Source organism: Dasypus novemcinctus, chromosome 2 (genome assembly GCF_030445035.2).
Source record: "Dasypus novemcinctus isolate mDasNov1 chromosome 2, mDasNov1.1.hap2, whole genome shotgun sequence".
NCBI lineage: Eukaryota > Metazoa > Chordata > Mammalia > Cingulata > Dasypodidae > Dasypus > Dasypus novemcinctus.
Genome location: NC_080674.1, coordinates 159,779,592 through 159,806,536, shown reverse-complemented (window position 1 = coordinate 159,806,536; position 26,945 = coordinate 159,779,592). Strand labels below are relative to the sequence as shown.

At 59.0% G+C, this 26,945-nt stretch overlaps 1 protein-coding gene across 2 annotated transcripts in view; it reads left to right on the top strand.

Moving 5' to 3' along the window:
- Positions 1–1,449: 1,449 nt before the first annotated feature.
- The window catches only part of PDGFRB (platelet derived growth factor receptor beta), a 36,798-nt gene continuing 11,302 nt past the window's right edge, over positions 1,450–26,945 (top strand). The window contains exons 1-11 of one of the 2 annotated variants that reach the window (XM_058280955.2): positions 1,450–2,133; positions 17,189–17,233; positions 18,302–18,625; positions 19,341–19,607; positions 20,271–20,398; positions 20,507–20,678; positions 21,202–21,394; positions 21,966–22,081; positions 23,362–23,485; positions 24,091–24,299; positions 26,637–26,731. In XM_058280955.2, coding sequence (XP_058136938.1) covers positions 17,194–17,233; positions 18,302–18,625; positions 19,341–19,607; positions 20,271–20,398; positions 20,507–20,678; positions 21,202–21,394; positions 21,966–22,081; positions 23,362–23,485; positions 24,091–24,299; positions 26,637–26,731 — 1,668 coding nt within the window. In that variant the 5' untranslated portion in view covers positions 1,450–2,133; positions 17,189–17,193. Of the gene's footprint in view, positions 2,134–15,573; positions 15,724–17,188; positions 17,234–18,301; positions 18,626–19,340; positions 19,608–20,270; positions 20,399–20,506; positions 20,679–21,201; positions 21,395–21,965; positions 22,082–23,361; positions 23,486–24,090; positions 24,300–26,636; positions 26,732–26,945 lie in introns of those variants that run through there. The other variant, XM_058280954.1, reaches the window with a different exon arrangement.

Below are 26,945 nucleotides of genomic sequence, written 5' to 3'. Positions count from 1 at the left end.
CATGGGTCTAACCCTGTGGTCTCTGGGGTCCCCCACCTTCCCCTACAATCCCACTGCCACCAATCCCTGGGCCTTGGGAGGCTCTCAGGGCCCCCAACCCCATGACCTGGGCCTGGTCTAAGGCCTCTTCTCCTTCCAGGCAGCCCAGGTCAGATGCTGGGCTGGGCAATCTCTACTGGACAAGGCTGAGAAATGATTGCAAGATGGGCCACTGTACTTGGCACCGAATCCCAGATCGAGCAACGCTGCCGCCTGGTGAACAGGGCCTGGGGTGGGAGAAAGGGGTAGGCAGAAGTGCAGAGAAAGAGGGGGAGGAGGCCTGGGCTCTGTCAGGCTCTCCCTGTGTGACCTGGGGTACCCTTCTTCTCTCTGGGCCCTGGTTTCCCCATGTGCGACATAGTGGTGGTGGGAGTTGGCTCAGTTCAACGCTCTCAGCTCTTTTAAAGCGGTCCTCTTCAGCAGCTGAGGGCAGGAGGCAGTGACGAGAGACATCTTCTGGGAAGGAGACTAAGGTGGAAGAGCATGGAGGCTGAGAGGCCCAGCCAGGGGGCCGGGAGCCTCGGCAGTCCCTGGCGGGGAAGGAGGGCAGGAAGAGGGAAATGGAACATACCAGGTGCTCAAAAATATCTAGGACAGAGAGAGACAGGGCAAGGGGTAACCTAGGAGGAAGGCAGAGCAGGAGGGTAGTTCTACAGCAGGATGTGGGTCTTGGGTCAGGGTCAGAAGACCTGTGTCTCTTCAAAAACGTGGCTCATGAAACCCAGTTCTGCTCCAGCTCCACTGTTGTTGTTTGAACTTGAGCATTTCCCTCCTCTGAGCCTCAGTTTCCTCATCTATAAAACGGGCAAATGATTCTTTCCTGGTATCCTAGAGGTTTCGAGGCGATAGAAAAGAATGCATCTGGGAATCTGAAGAGGTGTGCTGGGTGACCTTGGGCAAGTCACTTTCCCTCTTTGTGTGAAGTTATCTCTGGGCCTTGGTTTCTCCTGAAAAGTAGCTGATAATCTGGGGGTGGGAAGTCTGTCCATCTCTTCCAAGTCACCTCCTCCCAGAAGCCGTCTCTGATTCCCTCAGCAGGCCTCGGTTAGGAGCACTCTTAGCTCCCTGTCCTCCAGGGGGTACCTGCTTGAGCACTGTCTGTCTCCCCCTTATCCTGTGTCTTACTCTCCTGTCCCTGGCACCCCTCAATGAGTGCCCGGCACATTAGCATCCTATGCCTGTTCAATGAGTGAGCGTCGACAGGATCATCCGGATAGATTACCAGAGCTCCCTTTACAGATGGGGAAACTGAGGCACAGAGAGGGGACTCCCGCCCTCCAGGTTCCGGGGCAAGAGGAGCCACCACGGCGACAGGGATCAGGCAAGTGGGGCTGGGCCACTCTTTAATAAAAGTGACTCAGCGGCTGGCTGGCGTGGGCTGCGGAACTTCTAAACATCCCCTCACATCCTGAGAGAGAGTGAGATGGGAGGGAGCAAGCAGAGGGAAAGGAGGAAGAAAAACAAGAAACTTGGGGGAAAAGAGAGAGAGAGAGGGAAAAAAACTGAAATTGAAAACAGACGCACGCGTCCACCCGCCCAGCCCCGCCGCCCCCTTCTCCGCGCTGGGCCAATCAGCCGGCGCCTTGCGGCCTTTCCCCCCGAGGTGGGCGGGCGGGGGAGCGCGCGGTGGAGTGAGCTCCCGGGGCTGCCAGTGGCCCGCAGTCCCTGCCCGCCCTGTCTGGGACGTGAGATTGTTCCGTGAGCAACTCAAGAGCCGCAGAGGAGGAGGACGACAAGGAAGAGGGAGCCGGGGCCCCTCGGACCAGCCGCCAGGCAGCAGCCGGTGCCGTGCCCCGCGCAGCCAGCCAGCCCCGGGCGGGCGGCCCCTCCTGGCAGCTCGGCTCCTCCCAAAGGATGCTTTGGGAGTGAGGTGAAGCTCCGGGCCGCTCTGCCCCCTGCAGCAGCCCCTACTCCTTCCATTGTCCAGAGACTCCCGGATCTTGCAACGGGTCCTTTCTGCCCTCCTGTTGCCCGGTCTCCAGTCCAGCAAAGTCGTTCTGACAGCAGGAAGAGGGCAGTGAGGACTTCCTGGAGGGGGTGGCAGCCCAGAGCCTGGGACCGTGCCCATACCAGAAGGCATCATCCGGCAGCCAGGTAAGTGCTGAGGGAAAGGGGACCTATAGCCCCTCGCCCCATCCCCGTGCCCAGCCCGCGCCTCCTCCCGTAGGTCGAAAAATGGAAAATATTTTTAACAAAACCAAATGGGAGGAGGCTGGGAGACTGTGGGCATTGTCAGGGCTGGAGGAGTCAGTTGTCTCCTTCCTGGACTCAGGCCACTTCTGGGTTGGGCGCCTGCCTCGTAACACTGCTGCCCCCTCCTCGCCAAACAAACCCCAGCAGTTTCTGGCTGTCTCCAAAACACAGGATCATCTTTGAGGGATGGGGAGTGCTGGGAGCGATGTGAGAGAGGACTTAGGGGGTGGCAAGCTGGTGGAAAGGGGTCCTAGCTGAGACTGGGGCCTCAGGGCCACAGCCCCTGCCCCCTTGTCCCTGAGAATGGAACTGGCTCTCCTCCAGTAGGCCAGCCGCCAGGCACCCTCTGAGGATTTAAATGGATGTGCAAATTTTCCAGATTCCTAGGATGTCCTTCCAAACCCCCAGTGGCTGGGAAAGTGTCAGGGCCAAGGGGCCTCAGCAGGCCCAACCTACCACTCACGCGGCTGGGGCGGGGGGCTGGAGCCTGGCAGTCAGGTCTGGGGGTCCCTGGGTGAAGAGGGGATTGGTTGGCGAAAGATTTCCTCCTGTGCCAGGTGACTGCTCAGGCCTCCTCGTGGTCTCCCTCCTTCAGCAGCCTTCTGTGGCTCCCCAGTGCCTGTTGAAATCCCCAGCTCGTAACAACAGCTGCTACCGACCCTTCCCGGGTGCCAGGCACTGTGCTGAGAGCTCTGTGGGAATGATCTCATGGATCGGCAGGGGCTGTTTTTAACCTCCCCTTTACACATGAGGAAACTGAGGCTTACAGCAGCCACTTCCTAAAGTCACGGGCAGTAGCGAAAGGTGGAGAGGTAGGAAGCCCCTCAGTACACCAAAGTTGGGCCTTTTGCTCAGATGCCAGGATTCCCAGAAGGAATTTGCACCATCCTGCCTGGGAGCATTTGCTCTCCTCTCCCCTCTTCCCCCTCCCACCTGAAATGCCTTTACTCATTACCTCCACTTTTTCTTCAAAGCTGCTCTATGCCCTCCTCCTCTAGGCAGGCTTCCTGGGCTCTTCTGGTCCTTGGGGCTCACTCTCTTCCAGCTCCCAGGCCACTGCCTTGCACTTCGTGCCGGAACCTCGTTGCCTGGCCCGCTCTTGCTGTTTGCATTCAGTTCACATGAAGCCCCGGCCTCCCAAGATGGCCTCCCCGTCTTGTGTTCTGCCCCCGGCGCCCAGCCCTGGGCAGGGAGTGGGGCTGAGAAAAGATGCTGATGAAAGGAAGGAGGGACTGGCTCAGAGCTTCTGATTCTAAGTGTGAGACAAGAACCCAGACCTCCTGCCTTCCCTTACGTGCCCTTCCAGGACATCACGCGGTCCTTCCAGACCGCATTTCCCCGTTTCAAACAGGGAGGGGTGTCCCTGCCGGCCCTGTGTCCCCAGTGCACAGCGGCCTCCCTCCAGAGGTCCTTAACCTTTTTAGTTCCACGGACCCCTTGACGAAGTCCACACTCTACTGTGTGTGATTTAATAAACTGATCACACCCGCACCAACACGCCCCCACAAAAGTCATGTTCTTTTAAAATTTCAACTCAAGCTCACGGACCCCTCGTTCAGACCCCCTGTTGCAGAGAGCTCTTTTGAGGTTACAGTTCTCCCCGCCTCCTAGCAGGAGCTAAGAGCACCCGTGGACGTGACGGCCGAGTTCATCACGGAACACCGACCCCGTGCCAGGCCCAGGGCCTCGTACCGCCCATGCTTGTCATCCTGGCTTCTGAAATCCATGTTAGTGTTAGCCCTGTTTTGCAGATACGGACACTGAGGCTCAGGGACGCTAAGTGACTTGCCACACGACTAGCAGAGTTGTTAGTTAAGCCGTGGTCTGCTCGAATCCAAAGCCTTCTCCCCCGCGCTACCAGGGAGCCCCTGGCCAGGGGGAGGGCGTCTCCATCTTCCCGCGGGGCCTGCACCCAGCTTTGGTATCGAGCCCGACAGGAAGTTCGGCCTCAGGCCTGACGAGCTGCTCCGTGGCTCGCTCCTGAGTGGGGAAGGGGTCCATCTGGTCGGGCCCCTCCTCTCCCAGCAATGTTGTCAGGCAGCCCTCCCTCCTCTGGGGTGGCAGCCATTTCTGTGGGAAGAAGAGCTGGGACGTGTAATTACCTACAGATGTGGGCCAGCGGAAAGCACCGTGGATTCAGAATTGGGAGACTCAGCACTCGCCCCGGCTCCACTCAAACCCACTGTGTGGTCAGCCTCAGGCCCCACGTGCCTGCTCTGGGCAGCTCCCGCTCCTGGGAGGCAGGGGGCACCAGGCTTGTCATCAGAAGGCATGCTCTGCGCCCCACTTCCGCCTCCATGGGAGTCTGGCAGAGTGACCCTGGCCAGCTACTCTGCCTCCCCAGGCCTTGACCTCCCCACCTGAGAGCAGCAGGGCTGGCCCCCGGCCCCCGGAGGGAACAGCAGAGAAGGTGCCTGGCACAGAGCCATGCTTCTCGTGCTCCTGTCCCACACAGACGACCTGTCTGTGAAATTGGCCTCCACCCATGCAGGGGCCTGGGCCCCAGGTGTATCATAAAGGCCTGCTTCCATCCTCCCTGCACAGCCCATAGTCTGCTTCTGAGACCACCTGCCTTCTGGGCTGAAGGTGGGGCCTCTGGGCATTTGACTCTGGACACCCCTGAAATGCCCAGCACCTTCCCACCCCATTTCTTGCACATGGTTTAGATCCCTGTGACAGTGGGCCCTTGGAATGAGAGGGAGCTCTTTCCCACGGTCCCTTCAGGACGGGGGGAGGGGAGGAGTGTTAAGTGCCACCCCAGGGTCCAAGCTGGAGAGCAGTGTGGGCAGGATAAAGGTAACAGTGACCAACACCTTTTGAGCACTTTCTGTGTGCGCTTTGATCGTCCTTACATCACTGCGTGGTAGTTACTGTTGTATTCCTCAGCCTGTGGACTGTGTCTGGTATCCAGTAAGTGCTAACTCAAAATTTGCTGAACTAATTCAGGCGTTGCAACAATCTTGAGGAGTAGCTAGAAACTCTTCCCATAAGCAGAGTGGGTGTAGTAGCTCAGTGGTTGAATTCCTCTTCACATGTACAGGGTCCAGGTTCAATTCCCAGTACCTCCTTAAAAAAAACAAAAAACAAACAAACAACCCAACTCGTCCCATTTTACAGATGAGGAAATGCCCAAAGATGCTAAATCATTTGCCCAAAGTCCCACAGCTGGGAAGTGGAGCCAGGGTGTGGAACTGGGCGTTTCTGCCTCCAGACAGTGATGAGAGGCTGGCTGGGGCTGTGGGCATCCCTCAGCATCCTCGAGCTGGTCACAGACCCCAGAACCCATCCTGCGTAGCTATGGGCAAGCCAGGGCCTCTCTGGGCCTCAGTTTCCCTCATCAGTGAAAGGAGGAGGTTGAAACAGATGATCTCTGAGCCTCCTCCCAACCCCAAAACAATTCCAGGATTCCAAGTGACGACGGGCCTGGCCGGATTGGCAGCCACTGGGGCCTGCTGTGTACTCAGGGATCATGCATATTTAACGTCATAATGAAAGGGGTTTTGTTTTTTTTTCCCTTAACCTTTTTCTATCCGTTACAGAGAGAGGTCAGGATCGATGCCCACTAATGGAAAACTTTAACTTGCAATACCTAGAAGGAACTTTCTAACAATCAGAGGAGCCCATTAACGGGCTCGACTTCCTGGCTGAGCCCACATGCCGATTTTCCTGGGATACTGAGGAAGGCAGGTCGGGAGGCATGCCTGTGGGGAGGGGGCGTGCAGGTGCGACCTTGCAGGAGCCTCCCAGGGCTACGTTTTCCATGCCTCATATGCTCTGATTTCAAGGTGAATGAGCCTAAGAATAATGCGAGGAAACTGGTCAAGAAGCCAAGCTTTGACCCAATGGTCGGCAATGGCGGGTCCCGAGGCAAGGGCGCCCTCTGGTGGGAGGGGTGTAGAAGCCCACCTCACATCCCCTCCCAAGCCTTCAGGGCCAGAGCCCCCTGGCAGAACAACTTCCTGGACACCTGGCCCATATAGTCCTCAGAGCCCCTCCCTCCCAGATGCACTCTGGGGCACCCCGGCCCCAGCCTAGGGCAGGCTGTTGAAAATCAAAGTCTACCGATTTAGCTGCAATTAATACCCTCTCTTCTCCTCACTTGGGATCAGGGCTGTTTGATGTTTCGGTTGCCCAGAAACTTTCATCTGCCTGAGATACCAGCTTCTCTGACCAGTGATGGAAAGGGCTGTCCCCTGGGAGCTGGGGTGGGGGCCCTGGGGGTCAGAAAGTTCTTGACGATTGGAGATGGAAAGGACCTGGGGATCACCTTGTTCAGCCTCCTCATTGCATGGGTGGGAACTGAGGTGCAGAGAAGGGAAGGGGTATACCTAGGACAGACAGACGGCCGGCTGTGGAAGCCCAGGCCTGGCCTTTGCACCCCCACAGGTGGAACATTTTCACGCTCTCCTTACAGGCCTGGAGAGGCCCAGCTCCACCCCCGTCCTCCAAGGCTCAGCCTCCAGGTCTCTCTGGAAAAGTTTTGGGTGCTAAGCAGGGTGAGGCCGAGGGCAGGGTGTGGGCCGAAGTGGAACAGATACCATCCCCGTGAGGCACGGGAACCCCCACGTGGTTTTCTGGCCCACCGAGCCAATGGTCAGGTCACTTCTCCAGTTTCCTCTATGTGGAAGTGGGCCGAGGGAACAGCTCAACTTCCCTCGGGGACCCGGTAGGTTCCATCCAGCTCTGCCCTTGGGGTGCCCCCCCCAGCAGGCTTCTCATGGCTGTTTCACAACATCCTCCTCGCTGCCCTAGTATCTTCCCTTCCTGGGAAGTGGAGTCCCAAGCCCTGCGGCCCCACCAGCCTCTCCACTCGAGGCCGAGTTCTCGTGGGCTGGGGAGGTGATTTCCAGGCCAGCACCAGAGCGGCAGCTTCGCTCTGCAGGCATGTGGCAGGAGCCTTGGCCCCCCCTAACCCAGGGCTTGAGAGTAAGAGGCCGGGTGGGCCCAGTGGACTCGGCCCCATCTTCCTTGTGTTAGTGTCCAGTCCAGGGCCTGAGTGCTGAGTGGATAGTTATATGGTGACTAGATAAATAAATGGAGAGAGAGGCAGACAAATGGACTGGTGGCTGGCTGGATGGACAGATGCCTTTCCCTTTGTCCAGGGGGCAGAGATGCCTTCACGCGCGTTCGACCTGTGCAGTCACGGGGCCCCAGGCTTAGAAGGGCGCTGCGTTTGGTTCAGTGCGCTGTAGTCACTGTCTTGAAATCTTTGATAATTTTCTAACAAGGGGTTCTGCGTTTTCATTTTCCCTGGCTCTTCCAGGGAGTTCAGGCCGCTTTGGGTACGGCTTCATCTCTGAAACTGGCCTCACTGCCTCCATGTCTTCATCCTTTTCCATGCCCTCCTGAAAAATGCCTGAAAAATGATGTTGTCTCTCTCCTGCTTGGAGCCCCTCTTCCCACCCAAACAGTGCTTGTAGGTGAACCACTATCTGTTCAGCCAGCAGCTAGCCACCCACCATCACTGTCAGCACCTGAAAACTTGGCTTCCAGTGCCTGCAGGATAAAGCCCAAATCCTCACCCAGCACCCTGAGCCTTCCTTCCTGCCCGTGACCCACCTTTTGGCTGAAAGCCCCTATTGCTAGCCTAAAGGATCTCCCGACCATTTCTCTCACACAACTTGCAATCTCACTTGGCTAATACAGAGCCTCTGTGGATCATCCTTCCCTCACCAAGGAACCCAGCTAGACCCTGTGACCTCCCTCAAGAAGCCCTGCCCCCACCACCCGGGATAATCATGGACTGATAATGGTTCGCATTTACTGAGCATCTCTTATGTGTCAGGTGCCTTTCATCATCTCTAGTCCTCAGAGCTGTGAAAAAGGAGGTCTCCTGCCATTGTCCAGAAATTGGGACAAAGAGAAGGGAAGCTTGCAGAGGTCACACAGTTGTGAGGTAGTGGGCCCCAGGGTAAGTGGCTTCAAGCTGGAACTTCTGCTCCTGGCCTGGCTGGGCTCCCGTGGGCTTTCTCTGCCTCGGATGGTAGCAGGCATAGCCTGCAGAAACTGGAGCCCCTCACCAGCCCAGCTCCCTCACCCACCTGGAGGGGAAGGGGCTCGAGTGCCCGTCCATCCCAGCTCCCCGGCCAAGTGAAGCCTGGGTTATCAGGGGCCAGCTGAGGCCTGAGGACCAGAAGAGTTGGCCCCTACACAGCCATTTGATCTCATGCTGTGTGTGCGTCTCGTGAGCGCCTAATCCCATATTAGAAATTTGGAGAGATCCCAAATAATTGTTAGGCAGGTTTCCTGATCTTGTGGGCAGTGCAATTAAGGGACTAAGGCCAAGCTACAGGAAAAGACTAGCTGACAGAAAGCAGCCTGGGAGTCATCGGCCTTGGCCAGTAAATCCCTCCCCCTGCCGGAGCCTCAGTGTCCTCTTCTGTCAAATGACTAGGAAGGGCTGTGGCCGATGACAGTCCCAATGATCTAGCAGCTGCCCTTCCTGAGGGTCCTTTTTGGGAAGAGGCTCTCCCCCCAACACCGCTCCCTCTTATCTGACGCATGCCCTTGCTGACACACAGCCCCGTACAGTGTGGACTCTGGCTGCGTGCTCAGGCCCAGCGAGTAGATAAGGGAGCGCCTTCTTCTGAGAATGAATGAGTGACTGAATACTAGTAATCACACGGCCACTAACTGCAGAGGCCATGTGCCAGGTCCACTTCTAAGCGTTTACTTGTATCAACTCATTTGATAGCCTCGATGACTCAGCAATGAGCCCCAGCTTACGAAGGAAATCGAGGCAGAGAGAGGCTCAATAACTACATGGGTGAATCAGTGGGTGAATGAATGAAGAGGGTGGGGGCAATGCTGAGAGTGAGAGAGGGTGAATGAAACGTGGGAGTTTCCTCCCCTCCGCTGTGCCGCCTGGGACGGCTCTGAGGGGACTCTCGATGCGCCATAATTGGCACCGGTTAATGGTGGGCTTTCCCGTTAGCCAGCTCCCCTTGCCCGACCTGGGGGCTCTGGGCTGGCGGGGGACGTTTGTGTGCTGGTGGGTCAGCACAAATGGGCGCACGGCCTGCCTGCCCCCTGCCCACTTGGCTCTGAAGCCCATTGTCTTTGCAGCCTCCACCCCGGCTCAGAACTGATCGCGAGCTGGCAGCAGCCCGGGGAACAGAAGTTTTGCTTGTCTCTGCTGGCTGCGCACCCCTCCTCCCCAGCCTCAGCCGGGGAACCCTCTCAGGGGCTCCTTTGGCTGCCAGGACCTGGTGCTCTCTGTTGCCATGGCGCCGGCCGGAGATGAGGCTCTGGGGGGCGTGGGGCAGGGAGGGCAGCCACCGGATGATGGGGGCTGCAGCTGCAGAGGCCCTGGCCCCCTGTGGACAGTGGAAGGGGGTGCTGGGGCCCTGGCAGGGCAAGCGTGGACCCCCATGCACCTAGCCTGGCTCCTGTACTCTCCTCGCAGGGGCCCTGCCGACCCAGGCTGTCCTCAGCAAGTCCCCCCCTCCCCAACCTCACGTGCTGACCTTCAGGCTCGGGGGTGAAGGTGCAGAAGGGTTCTGAGTTTTATCCCTAGCTTGACTCTCAAATGGCAGGGTGATCTGGGCGAGGCCCCTTGCTCGTTCTGCACCTCCAAGGACCCTTCCCCCCCTGAGAGTCTGGATTCTGTTTGGGCCCCCTTAGGGCGAGCCCCCTGGGGGAGTGTTTCTCTGTGAACAGACCTGTTTCTGGGCAGCAGACAGACGGTCCAGCATGGGGGGGAAGAGAGCAGGCTTTGGAGGCAGCAGACCTGAGTTTGTATCTGAGCTCCATCACTTATTAGCTGTGTGACCTTGGGCAAGTAACCGAACCTCCCTGAGACTCAGTCTCCTCCTCTGTGAAATAGGAATATAATGATTGAACCCCCTACCCCAGGTGGTTGTGGTAAAATGAAATCCTCAGATCGTCTCTTTAGCTTGTAGCAAGTGCTCCAAATTGGGGGTGGGGGGTGTTTTTATTTGTTGTCAGATTAGGAGGCCTCAGAGCAATGAATGGAGAGAAAGATGTGCTGGGTTGGAGGACAGAAGCAGGACTGATGGGTAGAAGATACAATGAGGCATTCTGCTCATGTAATGAAAATGTTTCTAGTAGCTTGATGTTTGGGGGTCCTGAGCTGTCTGAGAATGGCCTGGGCCACCAGGCAAGGTGGCAAGCTTCGGGTCACGGGAAGTGGTCCCCTGCAGGCTGGGCGGCCCTTTGTTTGGAGAGGGGGTGGGAGAGATGTGAATAGGGAACATTTGCGGCTCCTCGTGCCCTGAGACAGTAGACTTCTGAAAGGCGCATGGCATGACTGTCTTCTCGCCCTAGCAGTCAGCCTCAGGGTCACCCAGTTCAAAGAGCAGGAAAAAATGGAAGGAGAAGCTGGGAAACGGGGTGAAAGAAAACGCCGGTAACTGACTCGTGTGTGTTGGGCTTGTCCTGTGTGCCAGGCACAGGCTAACCTGGGGGGGGGGCGGCGGGATACTCATCATTGCCCCCTGTCCTTGAGAAGCTGTCACACGGGCCTTGAGCCAGTCTGCCAGCACCGAACGCTGGCTCCACTGCTGACAGCTTTGAGACTTGTGCAAATGGTTGAACCCCTGTGGGCCTCAGTTTCCTCATCTGTGAAATGGGAGTGTGGGCACTGCTGTCTTCGGATTGTTCTGAGAACTGGGCGAGATCATTCACCTAAAGGGCTTGTTAGCCAGGAAGTGGGCGAGAAGCACTAAATCGGAGGTAGCTATGACGATTCTTGTTTTCAAGGCCTTCTGAGTCCCCATGGGTTTTTGAAGGGATGGTCGGGGGCTCAGTGGGGACCTAGAGGACCTTCTGGGCTGGGAAGAGCCTGGCCCCAGGCTGGGAGGGGGGCCATGGGGGCTGAGCAGGGGAGGCCAGAGAGGCGCCGCAGGCGGCAGGAAGCGCTTGCTGGAGCGAGGACGGGCATGCCACAGCCTCCCTCCCTCGCTGACCTCCTTCCAGGCGGTTCCCAGCCTGCGAGGGGACCCAGACCCCTCCCCTGAGCCCCAGCGGCCGTGAGGCACACACTGAGCGCTTTCCCACGGACCGTTCCAAGTCTCTGGGCAGGCCCCCCCCCAGCACACACACGGGCGGGGAGGGGGATTGTGCTGCGGGAAGGGGCTCAGCAGGGGGGGCCGGGGATCGGACGTTCTTTATCAGCCTGGCTCTCATCCAGACAGATGTTTCACTTTATTTTGAACTTCCAGAAAATAGGTCATTTCTTTCCCTTGTGTCCCTGGGGAGGCCGCATGGGGAGCTGAGCCCAGTGAGTGACGAGTGTGGGGGCCTGACTTGGACCCCGGGGAGCTGGGAGGGCAGCAGCTTTCCTCCCTCAGTCACCAGGGAGCTGCCAGCGGGCCGGGGGGGTGAAGGTTCTTAAAGGCCCAGCCACTAAGAACCAGCCTTCACCTAAGGGAGATGGGGATCCACGGCGGGGTCGGGGCGGAGCACGTCAGAGTAGAGGAAGGGTTCTCTGGCTGGGGTGTGAGCACAGGTTGGAGGGGCAGAGCTGAGGCGAAGAAACTAGAGAGGAGGTGAGCGGAGAGGAGATGAGCGCAGAGGGGCAGGGGCTGGAGCTCCAGGCAGGCGTAGGGGCTTCAGAGTGACATTCCAGGGAATTGACCGTGTTTTCCATCCACCTGGACATCCAGAGCAGGAGAGCCCACAGCAGGCTCCAACGTAGTCAGTTTCTACTGCTTTGCCCACAGGGACCTGGTAGGTACCTGGAAAACACAAAGGTCCCCTGAGTTGAGAAGCAGCACGGCATGGAGAGTTGAGCCTGTGCGATCAGGCTCATCACTGTGTGCCTTGGCCCAGGTTGCTTGCCCTCTCTGGTCCTCAGTGTGCTCCCCAGGCTTGTGTGGAGAGCCTTTGTGAAGGGGTGGCATGCTGAGCCTTCACCAGCAGGTGGAAGCTGGGCATGGGCTTGAGGGGACAGGAGGGCACAGCCTCAGCCCCTTCCCAGTTTTTCTCCCTTGCCCCTCTAATGGTCTCCCTGCTCCACGCCTCTGCTGCCCTGCCTGGCTCGCAGGGTAAGGAGCCCCCGTCCATGCAGCAGCACCACAACATCACACCCAGCTCTCGTCCCTGCGGCCACCCGGGGTAAGGCCACGTCCCCCGGACCCTCTGCCAGTCTAGCCTGCGCTGCTTCTGCTCTCACACTCTCCCGGTCGCTGGTGGAGGACTCCGTTCTGGATCCAGATGCTTCTTGCCCCCACACGCTCGCAGGCCTGGAGCTGGCTGCTCCTCTGAGCTGAGTCATGACACCCCGGCTGGGGTCCCTGCCCAGCAGCCCAGCCCCCTCCCAGCATTCCAGCTCAGCACGGTTGCCTTCCGGAGCAGGGTCCAAGGGCTATGACGTGTCAACCCCGTAAGGTCTCCCATTGTACAGCTAGGGAAACAGAGGCCCAGGGAGGGGGCAGGATTGCTCTACAAGTGGTGGCAGAGCTAGGACTAGAACCCAGGTCCCCTTCCTCCCAGCCAGGGGTCTGTCCCCGAGGAATGTCCCAGGGGCATAGGGTGGAGGAAAGAGCTCTAGACTGTGAGTCAGGAAGCTGGGGTCTCTGTCCCATCTCTGCCAGCGACGTAGCAGGTCACCTTCTGAATCTCAGTCCCCAATTCCTGACCCGCTGGGGCAGTACAGAGCACGTGAGTTTGATGCCAAGGTCTGCGTGTGTCAGGAGGGAAGGGGGCTGTCCTTTGCGGAGCAAGGAGGCGGCAGCTGTGGGCTGAAGGTCTGGGCCCACAGCCCCCTGCTCAGGAGCCAGGCCTGGAGGCGGGGCCTGCCCGGTCAGGTGAGCTTCAGGTCACAGCCCCTCGATGGTCACCTGAGCCCATCTCGCCTACACCAAAACAGTGGCACCCGTCCCTCTCTTTTCCAGGCCTCGGTTTCTCCGTCTGTACAAAAAGCACAGGAAGGAGGCTGGGTGGGATAAGTGGTCCCCGAGAGCTGTGGAGCGCTGACATTCCAAGACTCTGACCGGCACCCAGCCTCCTCCTCCCTCCCCAGGCATCTTGTTTACTCAGCACATCCCCGGCCCAGGCGCCCCTCCTCCCACGCAGGCTTCCTCACCTCCTCCTCTCCAGGCTCTTTCTGCCAGTCTCTTCCCCGCCTCCAGAATGAGTGTCTCACTGTCCACTCAGATGACCCATGGCACCCTCCACATCCTAAACCTCATTCTCAGAAAATGGGAGCTTCCCAACACACACGCAACGCACGCACGCTCCTGCTTCCCAGCACCCCAAGCCAGAAACAGGGGGAAGGGCCTTCTCTGACACGTCCCTTTCCAGCCCCCAACCTCCAGAGTCCTGTCCACTCTCAGCCAAAGAAATCTCAACTCCGTCTGTTTCTGTCAGTCTCCACTGCCCTCTCTCCAGTCCAAACCAAGGGCTGTGTAGATGAGAGAGGTGGAAGAACAGGCGGTGTAGACAGAGACGCCAGAGGAGCACTGCCTCAGATCAAAACGCTGCTCTGCCCTTATGGGCGCCGTGCCAGGCGAGGTTGCGCTGCTGTGTGTCTGCTGCATGTGCACAGCTCTGTTTGGTACTGAGAACACATGTGACTTGTTGCACATGTAGACATCTCAGACGGGCACATGGGAGAGCACCCAGGTGGCCGTCTGTGCTGTGTGCACATGTGCTGGGCACAGATGGGAGCTGGAGCACATCCTTTTTCTTTGGCCGTGTACATGCTTCGTGCCTGCTGGGCACACTCATGGTCCGTTACATATGCATGTTGTTTCAGAAGATCATGTGAGTGAGCGTGTAGGCAGGTGTCTGTGCTCTGCGCTCGTGCTTGCCGTGTGCAGGCTCCTCCCCAGGCCTGCTGGTGTCGTGGGAGCCTCAGGACCCCGAGGGAGGGAAGCTGCTGCTGGCGGATGTGGCCAAGATGGGGCGAGTTTATTTGGATTAAGGCAGTGGGAAAGGAGTGCAGGCGCGTGTGTATGTGCTGGAAGGCGGGCGGGCTGGGGCTCTGAGAATGACTCCTCAAGCCTGCCTGCTCCCGGACTCGGGGGCCTCACTCTGCTCCATCGAGGGCTCCCTCTGTCCCACCAAACTGGCCAAAATGGGAGGGAGACCTTGAGGACTTCCTGGCTCACAGCACTCTCCCCATGAGCAAAGCAAAGGGGGGGTCCCTGAGGGTGCTTTACCTCTCTGCTCCAACAGCCTCCCTGTGAAGGGACGAGTGGCAGGTAGAGGTGGCTCCTCCCGGGAGCTCAGCCCTCCCCTCGAAAAAGGGAAGCTGTGACGGGGAAGTCCACCACCCCCGGGCCTCCCACCTGGGCCTCTCGGGGGTGTGCTGGAACCACAGCAGCTCTGGGAAGCCCAAAGAAGCCCAAAGGCTTGGGGCGCGAAGGCGACGGACAGCCGAGGGTGCCAGGGAGTCAGCGGAGAAGGCCCAGGAGGGCATGCCTGGGTGCTCTGAGCCCTTCGGGTCCTTGCCGGTCCTCGGCCTGCCCCCTACGCCCCCCTTCCCCCTGCCTCTGCCAGGGGCTTCATGTCACCAGTTCATCTGGCTGAAGTCACCTGAAAGACCGCTGTCTGACTCCTAAGCGTTTGGTGGGGAAACTGAGGTCCAGGGAGGGGAAACAACTTGCCAGCATCCGCACAGCAAGATGGGACTGGCCAAGGAGGGGAATTCCACGCACGGGATGAGAGGCCTGATGGATTCTCATGAGACTTCAGCCTCAGGAGTGCAGCCCGCTTCTTCTCACCAGCCCCTGCCCCCACCCCTAAACACTCCCAGTGAGAATAGTGGTGACTGGACCCCTCTGGCCAGGCAAGCCAACAGGGGGACTTTCAGAAGAGGGACGGTGCGCTGAGATGACTGGTCCAAACCTCGGCAAACAGGATTTCAGAGAGGGCCGGAGACTTGCTCAGTCCCACAGTGGGCCAGAGAACCCCCAGGGGACGTCTGCATGCTCCCTGAGCCCCTTTGCCCAGCCTAGCTTCTCCCGCACCCCTCCCACCGGAATCTGCCTTGTGGCTGTGTGACTGGGGCGTGATTTTATCCCTCTCTAGGCTTCTGCTGCCCATTCAAGGAGGGCCCCTCCCAGGTCAGAGACTCAGGGACCGAAAGCCAGCCCCAGAGGCAGCAAGGAGAGGGCCTGAGGGGGACCCGCGCCACACTGGAGCCAGGGTCAGGGGGCTGCACACCCCGAGGGTCCAGCCCACACGGCCCAGCCCACACAGCCTTCCACAGCCAGGCCCAGCCCCAGTTGCAGTGACCTCCTGTCTCCCGGCCAGCTGGCCAAATTCCTTCTTTAGAATAATAAACAGTGTGGCCAGCCAGGGAGGCTGGGCGGGGAGGGGCAGGGAGGCTGCGAGGGCCCCCTCCCCCAGCCTCGGCTGCTAATGATTTTCTTTGGCTGAGGTCTCTGGCAGGAAGAGGGGAGTGAGAAGGGGCACCCACCGAGGGGCAGATGGGCCTCTGTGGAGGCGGCTGGCTCCGCCTCGGCGCTGCTCCCTCCTGCCCGAGGAGGCTGGCGTCCAGCTGGATGGGCCGAGGCAGGAGGGGTGAGAGTGGGGGATGCTGGGGAGGGGGTTGTTGGAAAAGCTGGGCTTTGAGTCTGGTGCAATTAAGAGAGGGGAGAGGAGGAAGTGAGAAGGGACCCTTAGGCAGGCAGGTCTGAAGGTGGGGGAGCAGGAGGAGGGCAGATTTGCTTAGAAACCTTCTTGGGGCAGACCTGGGACTGAGGGTCCACAGCCCTGGGGTCTTGCTTCTGTCCCACCACTAATGAGGCAATGTGGCCCTGATACGGGGTTCACCCACCATCATCCCGAGAGATGGAGACTGAGACCACAAAGATAACGGTGGCCCGGGAGGTAGTAGGTACTCAAACCTGGCCCTGCAGCCCCAGAGTGGTCGGGCAGGGGCAAACTTTGAGTGGCCTTAAGAGCTGCGTCAGACCGGGCAGCCGCTGATGACGCCAGCAGCCCCACGGCACCAGGCTTCTTGTTGCCCTGCCACGTGGTTCCGCCCCACGTTTGCTGCTTGGTGACCCCCGTGCCTTTCTGGGCTCCTTCCTGTCCATGCTGCAGGCAGGCCCCTGCATACCTGGGTGTGGGGGTTATTTGGAACCCACAGTGTGGCTCCCGAGGCAAGGACAGAGCAAAGACCTACCCAGTTCAATCTGTCCATCCCTGCTCCTGTCTGCTGCCATCACTGTATGACTCTACGTGTCTCCTCTCTGTCTGTCTCTTCCTCTGTCATTTGGGGTTTCTTGGTTGCCCTTTCAGACAGGATCTGCTGTGTAACTTTGGACAAACTTCTTTCTCAGAGACTCAGTTTCCCCATCTGGACACTGGGGGTGGGGGTGGGGAGCTTGGAATCCATGGGCTCCCAGGACCTCTGCAGCCTGGCTGTTCCATGGGGCCTCCTGGGACCCAGCCCCTGGCCCCTCTCTCCCTGGGCCTCTCTGTGCTGCTCTGAGCTGAGTAAAGGGGGCCAGGCATGGGGGTACCCCCCACATTCCACAGCCCTGACTCCCCCCACTTCCCTTCCCACAGCCGCCTCCATTTCCTGTTGTGCTTGCGGAGCTGTGGGCGTTCTCTGGGTTCTGCTTTACTCCCCCTTCTCCCCCAGGCCTTTCATCACACTTTCCCAAATATTTGTCCTGGCAGATAAGAGCCTGGTACTGGAACTGTCACCAGAGGATGAGCTGTCAGAGCTGACAGGCCCCTGGACACCATCCAGGCCCAGCTCTCCCACTCCCACTATATATACAGGGAAACCGAGGCACAGAGAGGGGGCAAGGAACTCAGCCAAGGGCTCCTGAGAGTTAGCGACACAGCCAGGGCAGGGTACAGGCAGCAGGAGGCTGAGCCCAGGGGGCGGGGCGGGGGCCTGGGGTCCTCAGGGTCTCGGCCTTGGGCTGCGGGTGGCCCAGGCTGGAGCTTCCTCTGCAGGAACCCCGTGCGGAGAAGGACCCCGACACCGCCTCTGCCCTCCCTGGGCGCTGACACCTGTTTAACCCTGCAGGTACCATGTGGCCTCCGCGTGCGATGCTGGCACCAGTCCTCAGAGGTAGGCTGGCTGGGGGTCTGGGAGGGGCCCGGGGAGCCGCTGGGAGGGACCTAGAGCTGGCAGCCCTGGTGCAAGCCAGCTCCGGGCTTGGGAGTCCAGGAGCTTGCTATGCTCCCGAGCCTCCGTGGCCTGTTTTTGGAGTGGGTGTGGAGGCCCCCTTCGGCTGCCCGCCCCTCGGCTCAGGAACCTTCAGCGGACTCCTGCTTGCCCAGAACCATCAGTCAAAATCCCTCTGCTTGGTCCTCTGGATGCCATGCCCCCTCGCCCACCATCCCCAGCCCACCCCTAACTGCCATCTCCCCTCAGCCCTCGCTGTCCTCAGTCTGGCCAGGCTGGTCGCTGAGCTCTGCCCTCCTGTGCTTCCCCCACACGGATCCCTCTCCAGGCCGGGAGGCCCCAAGTGCTGGGCTGTGCTCCTATTCTCCTTCCCGTCATTCCCGCCCATTATCCAGGCGGGATCCGAGGACGGGCTGTCGGGCCAAGCAGTCAGGGTGCAGCGTGCCGAGGGTCCGGCGTGCCGAGTCGGCCTGCCGCCCACCCTCCCAGCTGGGCTCGCTCCTTGTTTCATCACCATGGCTGGAGGCACGGCTTAGAAGACCCTCTCCTGGGGACATCGGCCAGCCCCCAGGGACCCAGAGTCTCTCTTGGCCCAATATGCCCCCCACTCTGAGCTGCCTGAGGTCCCGAGCCACTGGGCTCTGGGCAGGACATGGGCAGCTGCAGGGAAGATGCTCAGAAAGTGACCTGGGAAGTCATGCAGGAACTGGAGAACCGGGAATTGCTTCCCGAGGATTTCCTGATGCTTTCTCGTGCTCGGGGCCTGGACCCAGCACGGCTGAAAGATTCAGAGGCTGGGGCCAGGGTGGGGTCTGAAAGGACAGATCCAGAGGCCAGGGGAGCTGGAAGAGTCTCTGGGGGCCTGGCCCCGGGTTCCAGTCTCTGTGTGGATAAGGGAGGTGTGTTCTTCAAGGATGTGGGGCTGGGTAGATAGCTGCCCCCCAGGCTCAGCTCCGGGAGGAGGCCCTGAGGCCCCTTGTGCCTTGACCTCTGATCCTGCCTCTCCCAAAGGCCCGTGGCTGTTGCTGCCCCTGCTGTTGCTGCTGGGACCACAGACCTCCCAGGGCCTGGTCATCATCCCCCCGGGGCCGGAGCTTGTCCTCAACGTCTCCAGCACTTTCGTCCTGACGTGCCTGGGTTCGGCTCCGGTGGTGTGGGAACGGATGTCCCAGGAGCTCGTGCAGGAAATGAACGAGACCCAGGACGGCACGTTCTCCAGCGTGCTGACACTGACCGATGTCACTGGACTAGATACCGGAGAATACTTTTGTACCTACAACAGCTCCCATGGGCTGGAGCCCAGTGAGCACAAGCGGCTCTACATCTTTGTGCCAGGTAAGGGCCTCCGCCTGTGCGCCGCTTCCCCGCTCCTCTTCGTCACTGCAGGCACCTGGGGGGAAGTGGAGAGAGTGCTTTTGTGACATAGTGAAACACGGTGATCTTAGAAACATGGGCTGGTCCTGAAACCCAGCCTGGCTTGTCCAGAAGTGTGTCACTCCCACTCTTGGGTCTGGAGACCTGTCTGCTCCCCACCCCTAGCCCAGCCCGTTCCTTGTGCCCCTTAGATCTACATTCTCACTTGGTTCCCATCTGCTCCCTTTTGGCCTCCACACCCCATCTTCCCCGTTCTACAAGCACCAGGTACCAGCCACCCTTCAGCTGGTGGCTTTTCTTTCTTACTCTGCCACTGTCAACATCAAAGGTTAGAGCTGGGGGGAGAGGATGTGGCTCAGGCAGGTGGGCCCCTGCCTCCCACATGGGAGGTCCCAAGTTCAGTTCCTGGTGCCTCCTAAAGAAGAAACGAGCAGATAACAAGTAAAAACAAAGAGCAGAAAACAAGCAAAAAACAATGAACAAACAGGCAAGGGAGACATCTCAGGGGGGAAAGATTAAAAAAAAAAGGTTATAGCTGAAAGTGCTCTGAGAGCACTCATTCTGTAATGGGGAGGCCAAGGGCGGGGAGGGTAAGGGATCAAGGCCACACAGCGATTCAGGGGCTATCCAGGAGCCCAGCTCCCCTGACCCTCAGTCTTGGCCTCACTCCTTGCAGATCCCACTGTGGGCTTCCTCCCTACTGACCCTGAAGATCTGTTCATCTTTCTCTTGGAAATAACTGAGACCACGATTCCATGCCGGGTGACGGACCCACAGCTGGTGGTGACACTGCATGAGAACAAAGTGGACATCCCACTGCCCGTCCCCTATGACCACCAACGTGGCTTCTCTGGTGTCTTTGAGGACAACACCTACATCTGCAAAACCACCATTGGGGACAGGGAGGTGGATTCCGATGCCTACCATGTCTACAGCCTCCACGGTGAGCCCCCTTTCTGGCCTGATGCTCAGCAGAGGCAAGTCTGACTCTTCCCAGAGGGAGAGCCTTTTACAATTAACAAAACACTCAAGTCGGTGTTTTCGCTGGATTCTCACGATAGCCTTGGAAGGCAGGTAGTGTTTCCCCCATTTTACAGATGAAGAAACTGAGGCTAAGTTTCTGAGGCTCAGAGTTTTCCCAGGGTCGCACAATGTGTTTGTGGCGGAGCTGGGCTCTTTAATATGGTGGGCGAAGGCACAGGCTTTGAGCCAGTTGGGTTTGCACCCCAACTCCATCCAAGTGTCTTCACCCAAGGTACATAATCTCTTTGACAGTGCTTCTTCCTCTGTAAAATGGGGGGTAACACTGGCTGCCTACCTCCTGGGATTATTGTGAAGATTAAAAAAAAAACAGAAGATGGAAGGTCCCTGGCGCATGGGTTTTTCCGGTACTTAGATCTTCAGAGAGTACTTTGGTTGTCAGCTCTGTGAGGGAAGGGATTTTGTCCATTGTGATGATTGCTCTAGCCCCTGGAACCGTACTTGGCATACTAGACGCTCTGTCCATACTTGTTGAGCGAATGAATGCACCCCACGCCATCCCAAAGCTGGCGTGCTGGGGGCTGGCGGCCGCCTCGGCAGCCCTAAGCCCGTCTCCCTCCCCCAGTGTCACCCATGAACGTCTCGGTGAACGCAGTGCAGACTGTGGTCCGCCAGGGCGAGAACATCACCATCATGTGCATCGTGACGGGGATCGAGGTGGTCAACTTCAGGTGGACGTACCCCCGCCTGGAGGTAACGCCAGGGGTGGAGCAGGGCCAGGCAGGGATGGCATCCGGGCTTGCAGCCTGACCTCTCAGGGCCCGCCCCTGCTCCGGGGGCCCCGCCCCGCTGTCCCTGCAGAGCGGGCGTCTGGTGGAGCCGGTGACCGACTTCTTCGAAGCCCCTGTCCACATCCGCTCCATCCTGCACATCTCCGGCGCCGAGCTGGGTGACTCGGGCACCTACACCTGCAACGTGTCCAACAGCGTGAGCGACCATCGGGACGAAAAGGCCATCAATATCACCGTGGTCGGTGCGTGCCTCGGGCTCAGCCCCAACCCTCAATCTGAGGTGGGCGCAGTCCCTGTCACAGCCCGGGGGTGACGTCAGCCACGCCCCGCGCCAGGTCTAGCCGGCCAAAGCCCCAGTGCAGACCTAAGCCCAAACCAAAGCCCGGCGTCAGCCCAGACGCCATCGCTAACCCCAACCTAGTCTCGCCACCTCCTCCGAACCCAGCCCCGGCCCTCTTCCTAATTCCAGCCACCACCGCCCTGCAGCCCCACCCCAAGTTCAGCCTCCGCTGTGCTCCCGGGCGCCAGCTCAGCTCCGCCACAATCCCAGGCCGGAACGTGCCCTGTGAGAACCGCACCTCCAGTTCCAACCTCAAACGCAGCCCCACGCCACTACGAGGCCCGACGCGGGCCCCCGCCCCGGCCCAGGCCCCGCTCCAGCCCCAGCTGGTGTGACGCCGCTGGCAGCTGATGCCCGCCCCCAGGGTCCCGCCCCAGAGGTGCTGCCCAGTGGGCGCCCCGCGCCTGACGGCCACGACCTTGCAGAGAGCGGCTACGTGCGACTCCTTCGAGGGCTGGACTCTACACAGTATGCCGAGCTGCACCGGAGCCGGACACTGCAGGTGGTGTTTGAGGCCTACCCGCCACCCTCCGTCAGGTGGCTCAAGGACAACCGCGACCTGGGCAACTCCAGCGCTGGCGAGTTCGTGCTGACCACGCGCAATGTGTCGGAGACCCGGTGAGCAGCCGCCTTCCCGCTCCTTCTTGAGACTGCCGCTCTCCGCGGCCACTGGGCCGCCCGTGGCCGCCAGCCACTTGGCAAACCTAGGTCCACCTTTCCTGAGAGAAGGTGCCAGGCCAGGTGCTGGGGAGGCAGCGGGGACCAAAGCGGACACAGTTCCTGCCTCCTAGAGTTTTCCGCTGGTGGGGTATGAGCGAGGCATTGGGGAGATGACCGCCCAGCCTCTGGTTAGCCTTGTGATGGGTGCAGCCAAGGAGAGAACGGCCAGATGATCAGGGAAGAGGATGCCCGGCAGGCCTCCCCTTTCTGACCGGGTAGGGGGAGGGAAATGGTGGCCCCCTTCCCCTGCAAGTCACCGCCCCCCGACCCCTGGCCCAGCGGAACTGCCGGCGAGTGGGGGTTCAGGAGACTGGGTGTGAGTCCTGGCTCTGCTCTGACCCCTGTGTGGCCTTGGCCAGCCCCTCCCCTCCTGGGCCTTGTTTCACCTGTCAGGGCAGTGAGGGTGGGGAGGGCTGCGCGGGCTCTGCCGGCTCTGACACCGGCTCTGCTGGCCTGGCCTGCTCCCCAGCTACGTGTCGGAACTCACACTGGTGCGAGTGAAGGTGGCCGAGGCTGGCCACTACACCATGAACGCCAGCCACGAGGACGGCGCCATCCAGCTCTCCTTCCAGCTGCAGGTCAACGGTGAGGCGCACCCAGCCCCGCTTCCCTGCCCCCCCACCCCCGTTTCCTCTTCCCTTCTGCACAGTCCAGCCCCTCTTGGGAGGGCAGGAAAGTGAGCCGGGAACTCTGGAGACTGAGTTCCAAGCCAAGCTCTGACACTGATTCACTGCAGGTGAACCTGGCCTGTCCCCTCTCTCTGGACTCAGTTTCCCCAGCTGTACCGGGAGGCCATTGGACTAGATTGGTGTTTCCAAAACCTCAGGCATGCATGTCCCATGGGTTTTGCCATCGTGCATACTACCAATACTATTGTATTAATTCAGTAGATCTTTATCGAGCAACTACCGTATGCCCGTCCTGCTCAAGTTCTTGAGAGTCTGTCATTGTGCAGCTTGCATCCTAGTAGGGGAAGATAAACATTAAATGGCAGAGGAAAGAATCAGCAAGTCATATAGAAGATTAGAAGACAGCAAGGTTGTGGAATTAAAAAATTTTTTAAAGGCAGGGTCGGGAGGCTAGGGCATGCTGAGGGCAGGAGGGTGGTGAGGGCTGCACTTGAAGAGGGTGTTGGGATTGGACTCAATGAGAAGGTGACACCTGAGTAAGCCTTGAAGGAGGTGAGGTCATAGTCAAGTGGCTATTTGAGGGTAGGGCACCCCAGGTGGTGCCAAGGCAGTAGGAGTGAGAAGGGTGGAAGGGGAAGGGGGAGCAGATCTTATAGGGCCTTGTGGGCCATTTGGGGGACTCTGGCTTTTACTCGGAATGAAGTAAAGAACACTTGCAGGGCTTCGAGTGCACTAGTGACATGACAATGACTTAATGTTTTGTCCAATGGCTTTCTAAAAATAAATTTATTTTGAAAGAAAACATTCAATCTCTCAATTGCGATGGAAAATCAGCATCACATGTCATAAAAATAAAGCAACCACTAAAATAAACTCAGAGAAAACAAAACAATGTTATGGAATTCTAGCCCCATGCCCTGGCCTGCCAGGGCCTCTGAGCTCGAGGCCTGTTCTCTCTATGTTAAAAGGGAAGATTAGCAAATTTCAGAGAGGTGCTAAAGACAGACTAGCGCCCTACTGAGGCCTTCCCTTTGAAGTGGCAAGAAGGGTTGAAAGACAGTGAAGGAGGGAACCCATCGTTTTGCACTGTGGTTCCTGGTATTTGTCGTTCACCTGCAGACTGCAGGGCCCGGCCCCCCAGTGGAGACGTGGGCAGGGCCTCCCTGACAGCCTTTGCACTGACAGCCTACCTGACCCCTCTCCCCCACCCGCCTGACCCTGTGCCTCCCCACGCAGTCCCTGTCCGCGTGCTGGAGCTCCGCGAGAGCCACCCCGCCAACGGGGAGCAGACGGTCCGCTGCCGGGGCCGGGGCATGCCCCAGCCACAGCTCACCTGGTCTACCTGCAGCGACCTCAAGAGGTGAGCAGACCCCGGGGCCTCAGTCTCCCAGGGTGCCTAGAACTGGCAGGAAGGACCCAGTGAAGGTCACCTAGGCCTGTCCCTTCCTCTAGTGCATTATTCTAGACTAGACCAACATCCCTAGGCCAGCCCGTCCCCTCCTCAGAGAAGCTCTGCATGACCTAAATCTCCCTTTTCCTTACCTTGACCCCTGCTGTCCTTCCAGCGCTGTACGGGATGGGGTCTGTGCCACAGAGATGTCACCCACCCGGTTGATCTGCTCTGGTTCTCTGGCCAGTACTGATGCTAATATACTGGGCAGAAGCAGGGTTGAGTTTGGATTCTGCCTCTATCCTTAGCGCACGCCTGACCCTGAGCAAGAGGCTTGATATCTCTGGGTCCAGCTTCCTGAAGGGAGTTGATTTTGCTAGCCATGGTCCTCAATTGTGGAGTGCGGGCGCCCCCAGCTGGTCAGTCGAGGGACTACAGGAGGAGCAAGCGCGGGCTCGGGACACGCCCTACCTCTTCCAGCCACCACCCGCCCGCCCGCTGCCAGCCTTTGGCCCCGCTTTCCTGGTCCACAGAGGGAAGGGGCTGGAAAGGGACCGGACTGGCTTTCCCTGCAGGTGTCCTGGTGAGCTGTTGCCCACGCTGCTGGGGAACAGTTCCGAGGAGAGTCAGCTGGTGACGAACGTGACGTACTGGGCGGAGAAGCAGGAGTACGAGGTGGTGAGCACGCTGCGCCTGCGCCGCGTGGACCAGCCGCTGTCGGTGCGCTGCACGCTGCGCAACCTGCTGGGCTACGACTCGCAGGAGGTCACCGTGGTGCCGCTTTGTGAGTTCCCCAGACTCGGCCGCCTCTGCTGACTCCTCAAGCCCCCTCCCACTCCTCCGTACTTGGGACTGTGCCCGTGTGCCCACCGCGGACGGAGAGTCAGCATGTCCATGAGCACACAGGAGCATGTGACGCCCTCCAGAGCATGTCCTCAGCACGCGCAGTATGGCGCATGTGTCCATGAGTGTATGTCTATAAACCACGGGTATGAGTAGCAGTATCCCCTTTTGTGTGGTGTTTACCTCTGTGTGCTGTAAGCCATGTCCACGAGCATGTCTGATCCTTGATACAGCAAGTGTGTGCGTGTAAGCATGTCCTCAAGCATGCGTGATCCCTGTCCATATGTGTAAGCCCACTGAGTGTACATTGTAAGCGATGTGCACGAGCATGCCTGATCCCCAAACGCGTATCAACACGAGTGCACGTCTGCTCGTACGGGTGGATGCACAATCCCCATATACGTGTGTAAATAATGCTGGGCCTCTGTGTGCTTGTACAGGTGCACGTACAATTCCTGTGCATGCGTGCAAATTCGTATAGTATGTGTCTCTAAGCATTCGGTTGCAGCACACCTGTCTGTAAAAGTGCAAGCACATTCCTGTACACATATGCTTGCTATACAACACATGTCCAGTAGCAGGTTCACGTACATGCATAATTCTTGTACATATGAACAGTGTCTACCAATGCCTGCATGCTTTTGCATGTCTACCTGGGCCTGCATGTACCTCTTTGCATGTACTTAATTTATTCATCTATGTCTTCGTTCAATAAATAATTATAAGGACTCAGCTTCTCCCTGGGGTACAGAGGTCAAAAGGCCCAGCCCTGCCTGCTCTCCTAGTGCCCACAGTCCACTGAGAGGAGGCAGACAAGGAACTAGGCAATTCCACTCTGGGGATCAGCACCTTGTGGAAAAAGCCTGGAGGAAAGAAAGGTCCCTGTACCCAGCTGTAGGATTCAGGATGGTGTCCTGGAAAAAGGAAGCTTTAGATCAAAACCAAAAAAAATAACTGAGTCACCCTGGTGAGGAATAGTGTTCCAGTCAGAAGGAATGGCCTGTGCAAAGACCTGGAGGCAAGGCGGGCACACAGAAATGAAAGGAATGCAGTCTGGCTGGAGCAGTATTTAGGGATGGTGAGGAAGAGACAAAGGGGAGAGGAAGGTAAAGCCTGGGATCAGATCTAGCAGGACCCCAAAGGCCACGTGAAGCCTTTTGGACACCCTCATGTGCACCCTCAGGCAGGCCGTGGGCTTGTGTGCGCTGTCCGCACACGTACACGGCATCTAGATCTGTCTGCCCACAGACCCGCCCCCTGCTCCCTGCCCTGTGGTGGATGGGGTGGGGTTTTTCATCCCTTGTCTCACCCATCCTCCCACACATATACACAGACCCTGAGCAGGTGGGCATCTGAGCAGACATGTGGCCATCCTAACCTGCAGGCCAGCTCTGCCCAAAGGCAGGAGTGAAGCTTCCCTGGGACGCCCAAAGGGGAAGCCATCCTCCAGCCCGCGTGGGACTGGGCTGGCAGGGTGTGCTCAGCGGCAGTCCCTAGATGGGGCAGGGAACGGGAGGGGAGGAGTGCTGGGGCCCATGGCCCTCGGGGAGGTGTGGGAGGAGACCCGGAGAGGGAGAAGGAAGAGAGAGGAGGGGAGCCAGGCCTCTGGGGAACCCGTGGGTTGGGGGGGCAGTGGGGCAGGGCAGGGGGAGAGGAGGGTCTGGCTTAGGGCGATGTGGCAGGGAAAGCCCTGCAGCTCAGAGAGTGGGAAGGAGGGAGGAGCTGGCCAACAAAGGTGACGGAGACTCGAGCTTGGGGGTCCAGTGGTAGCCCTACTGGGTACCCCTGTTCCCTGAAGGATGTACTTCATACCCACAATCACTACCCCATCTGGAGCCTTGGGGTGAAACTGGGGAGGAAACGAGCTCCTTTCTGCAGCCTGGATTCCTCAGGCCACTGGGAGGTCTCTGTGGGCAGTCACTCGGGCCACTGGCCAGCTGGTCAGGCTCTGTCCCAGCTGTGATGGCCTAATGAGGGGTCCAGAGAATGAATAGAAACACAGGGAAGGAGCGTTTGCATCTAGTCCAGAGCTGGGGCTGACAGGCCAGTGTGGCCCTGGCTAGGGTGGAAGGGATGTGGAGGCTGATGGAGATCCGAGCTGGGGAGGCAGTTGGTGAGGGACACGGGGTATGTGCAGGAGAGGCTGAAGGTGTGGCCCAAAGGGAGAGGCTGAGGGTTTGAATTCATGGGCCTTTTGGGGGTGGGCGGGGGGCAGGGGAGGGGAGGCAGCTGCCAGGCTGCCCTGCTTGCTGACGGCCTGCTCTCGTCTCCGCTCCAGCCCTGCCCTTCAAGGTGGTGGTGATCTCAGCCATCCTGGCCTTGGTGGTGCTCACAGTCATCTCCCTCATCATCCTCATCATGCTCTGGCAGAAGGTAAGTTGCCACCTTGCCTGGTGGGTGCAGACTGGTTCATCATTTGCCTGGGACCCCACCCTGCCCTCCTCGAAGGCTGTGCCCTCTGGCCACGTCTGGGGCCCATCACAGCGCTCAGGCGGGAGCTGATGCAGTCATGCTGGGTCCCAGATTCTCCCACCTGGAGCCTGGGCTGACTCGGACCCGGCCCAGCCTCCAGGGATCCCCGCCCTGG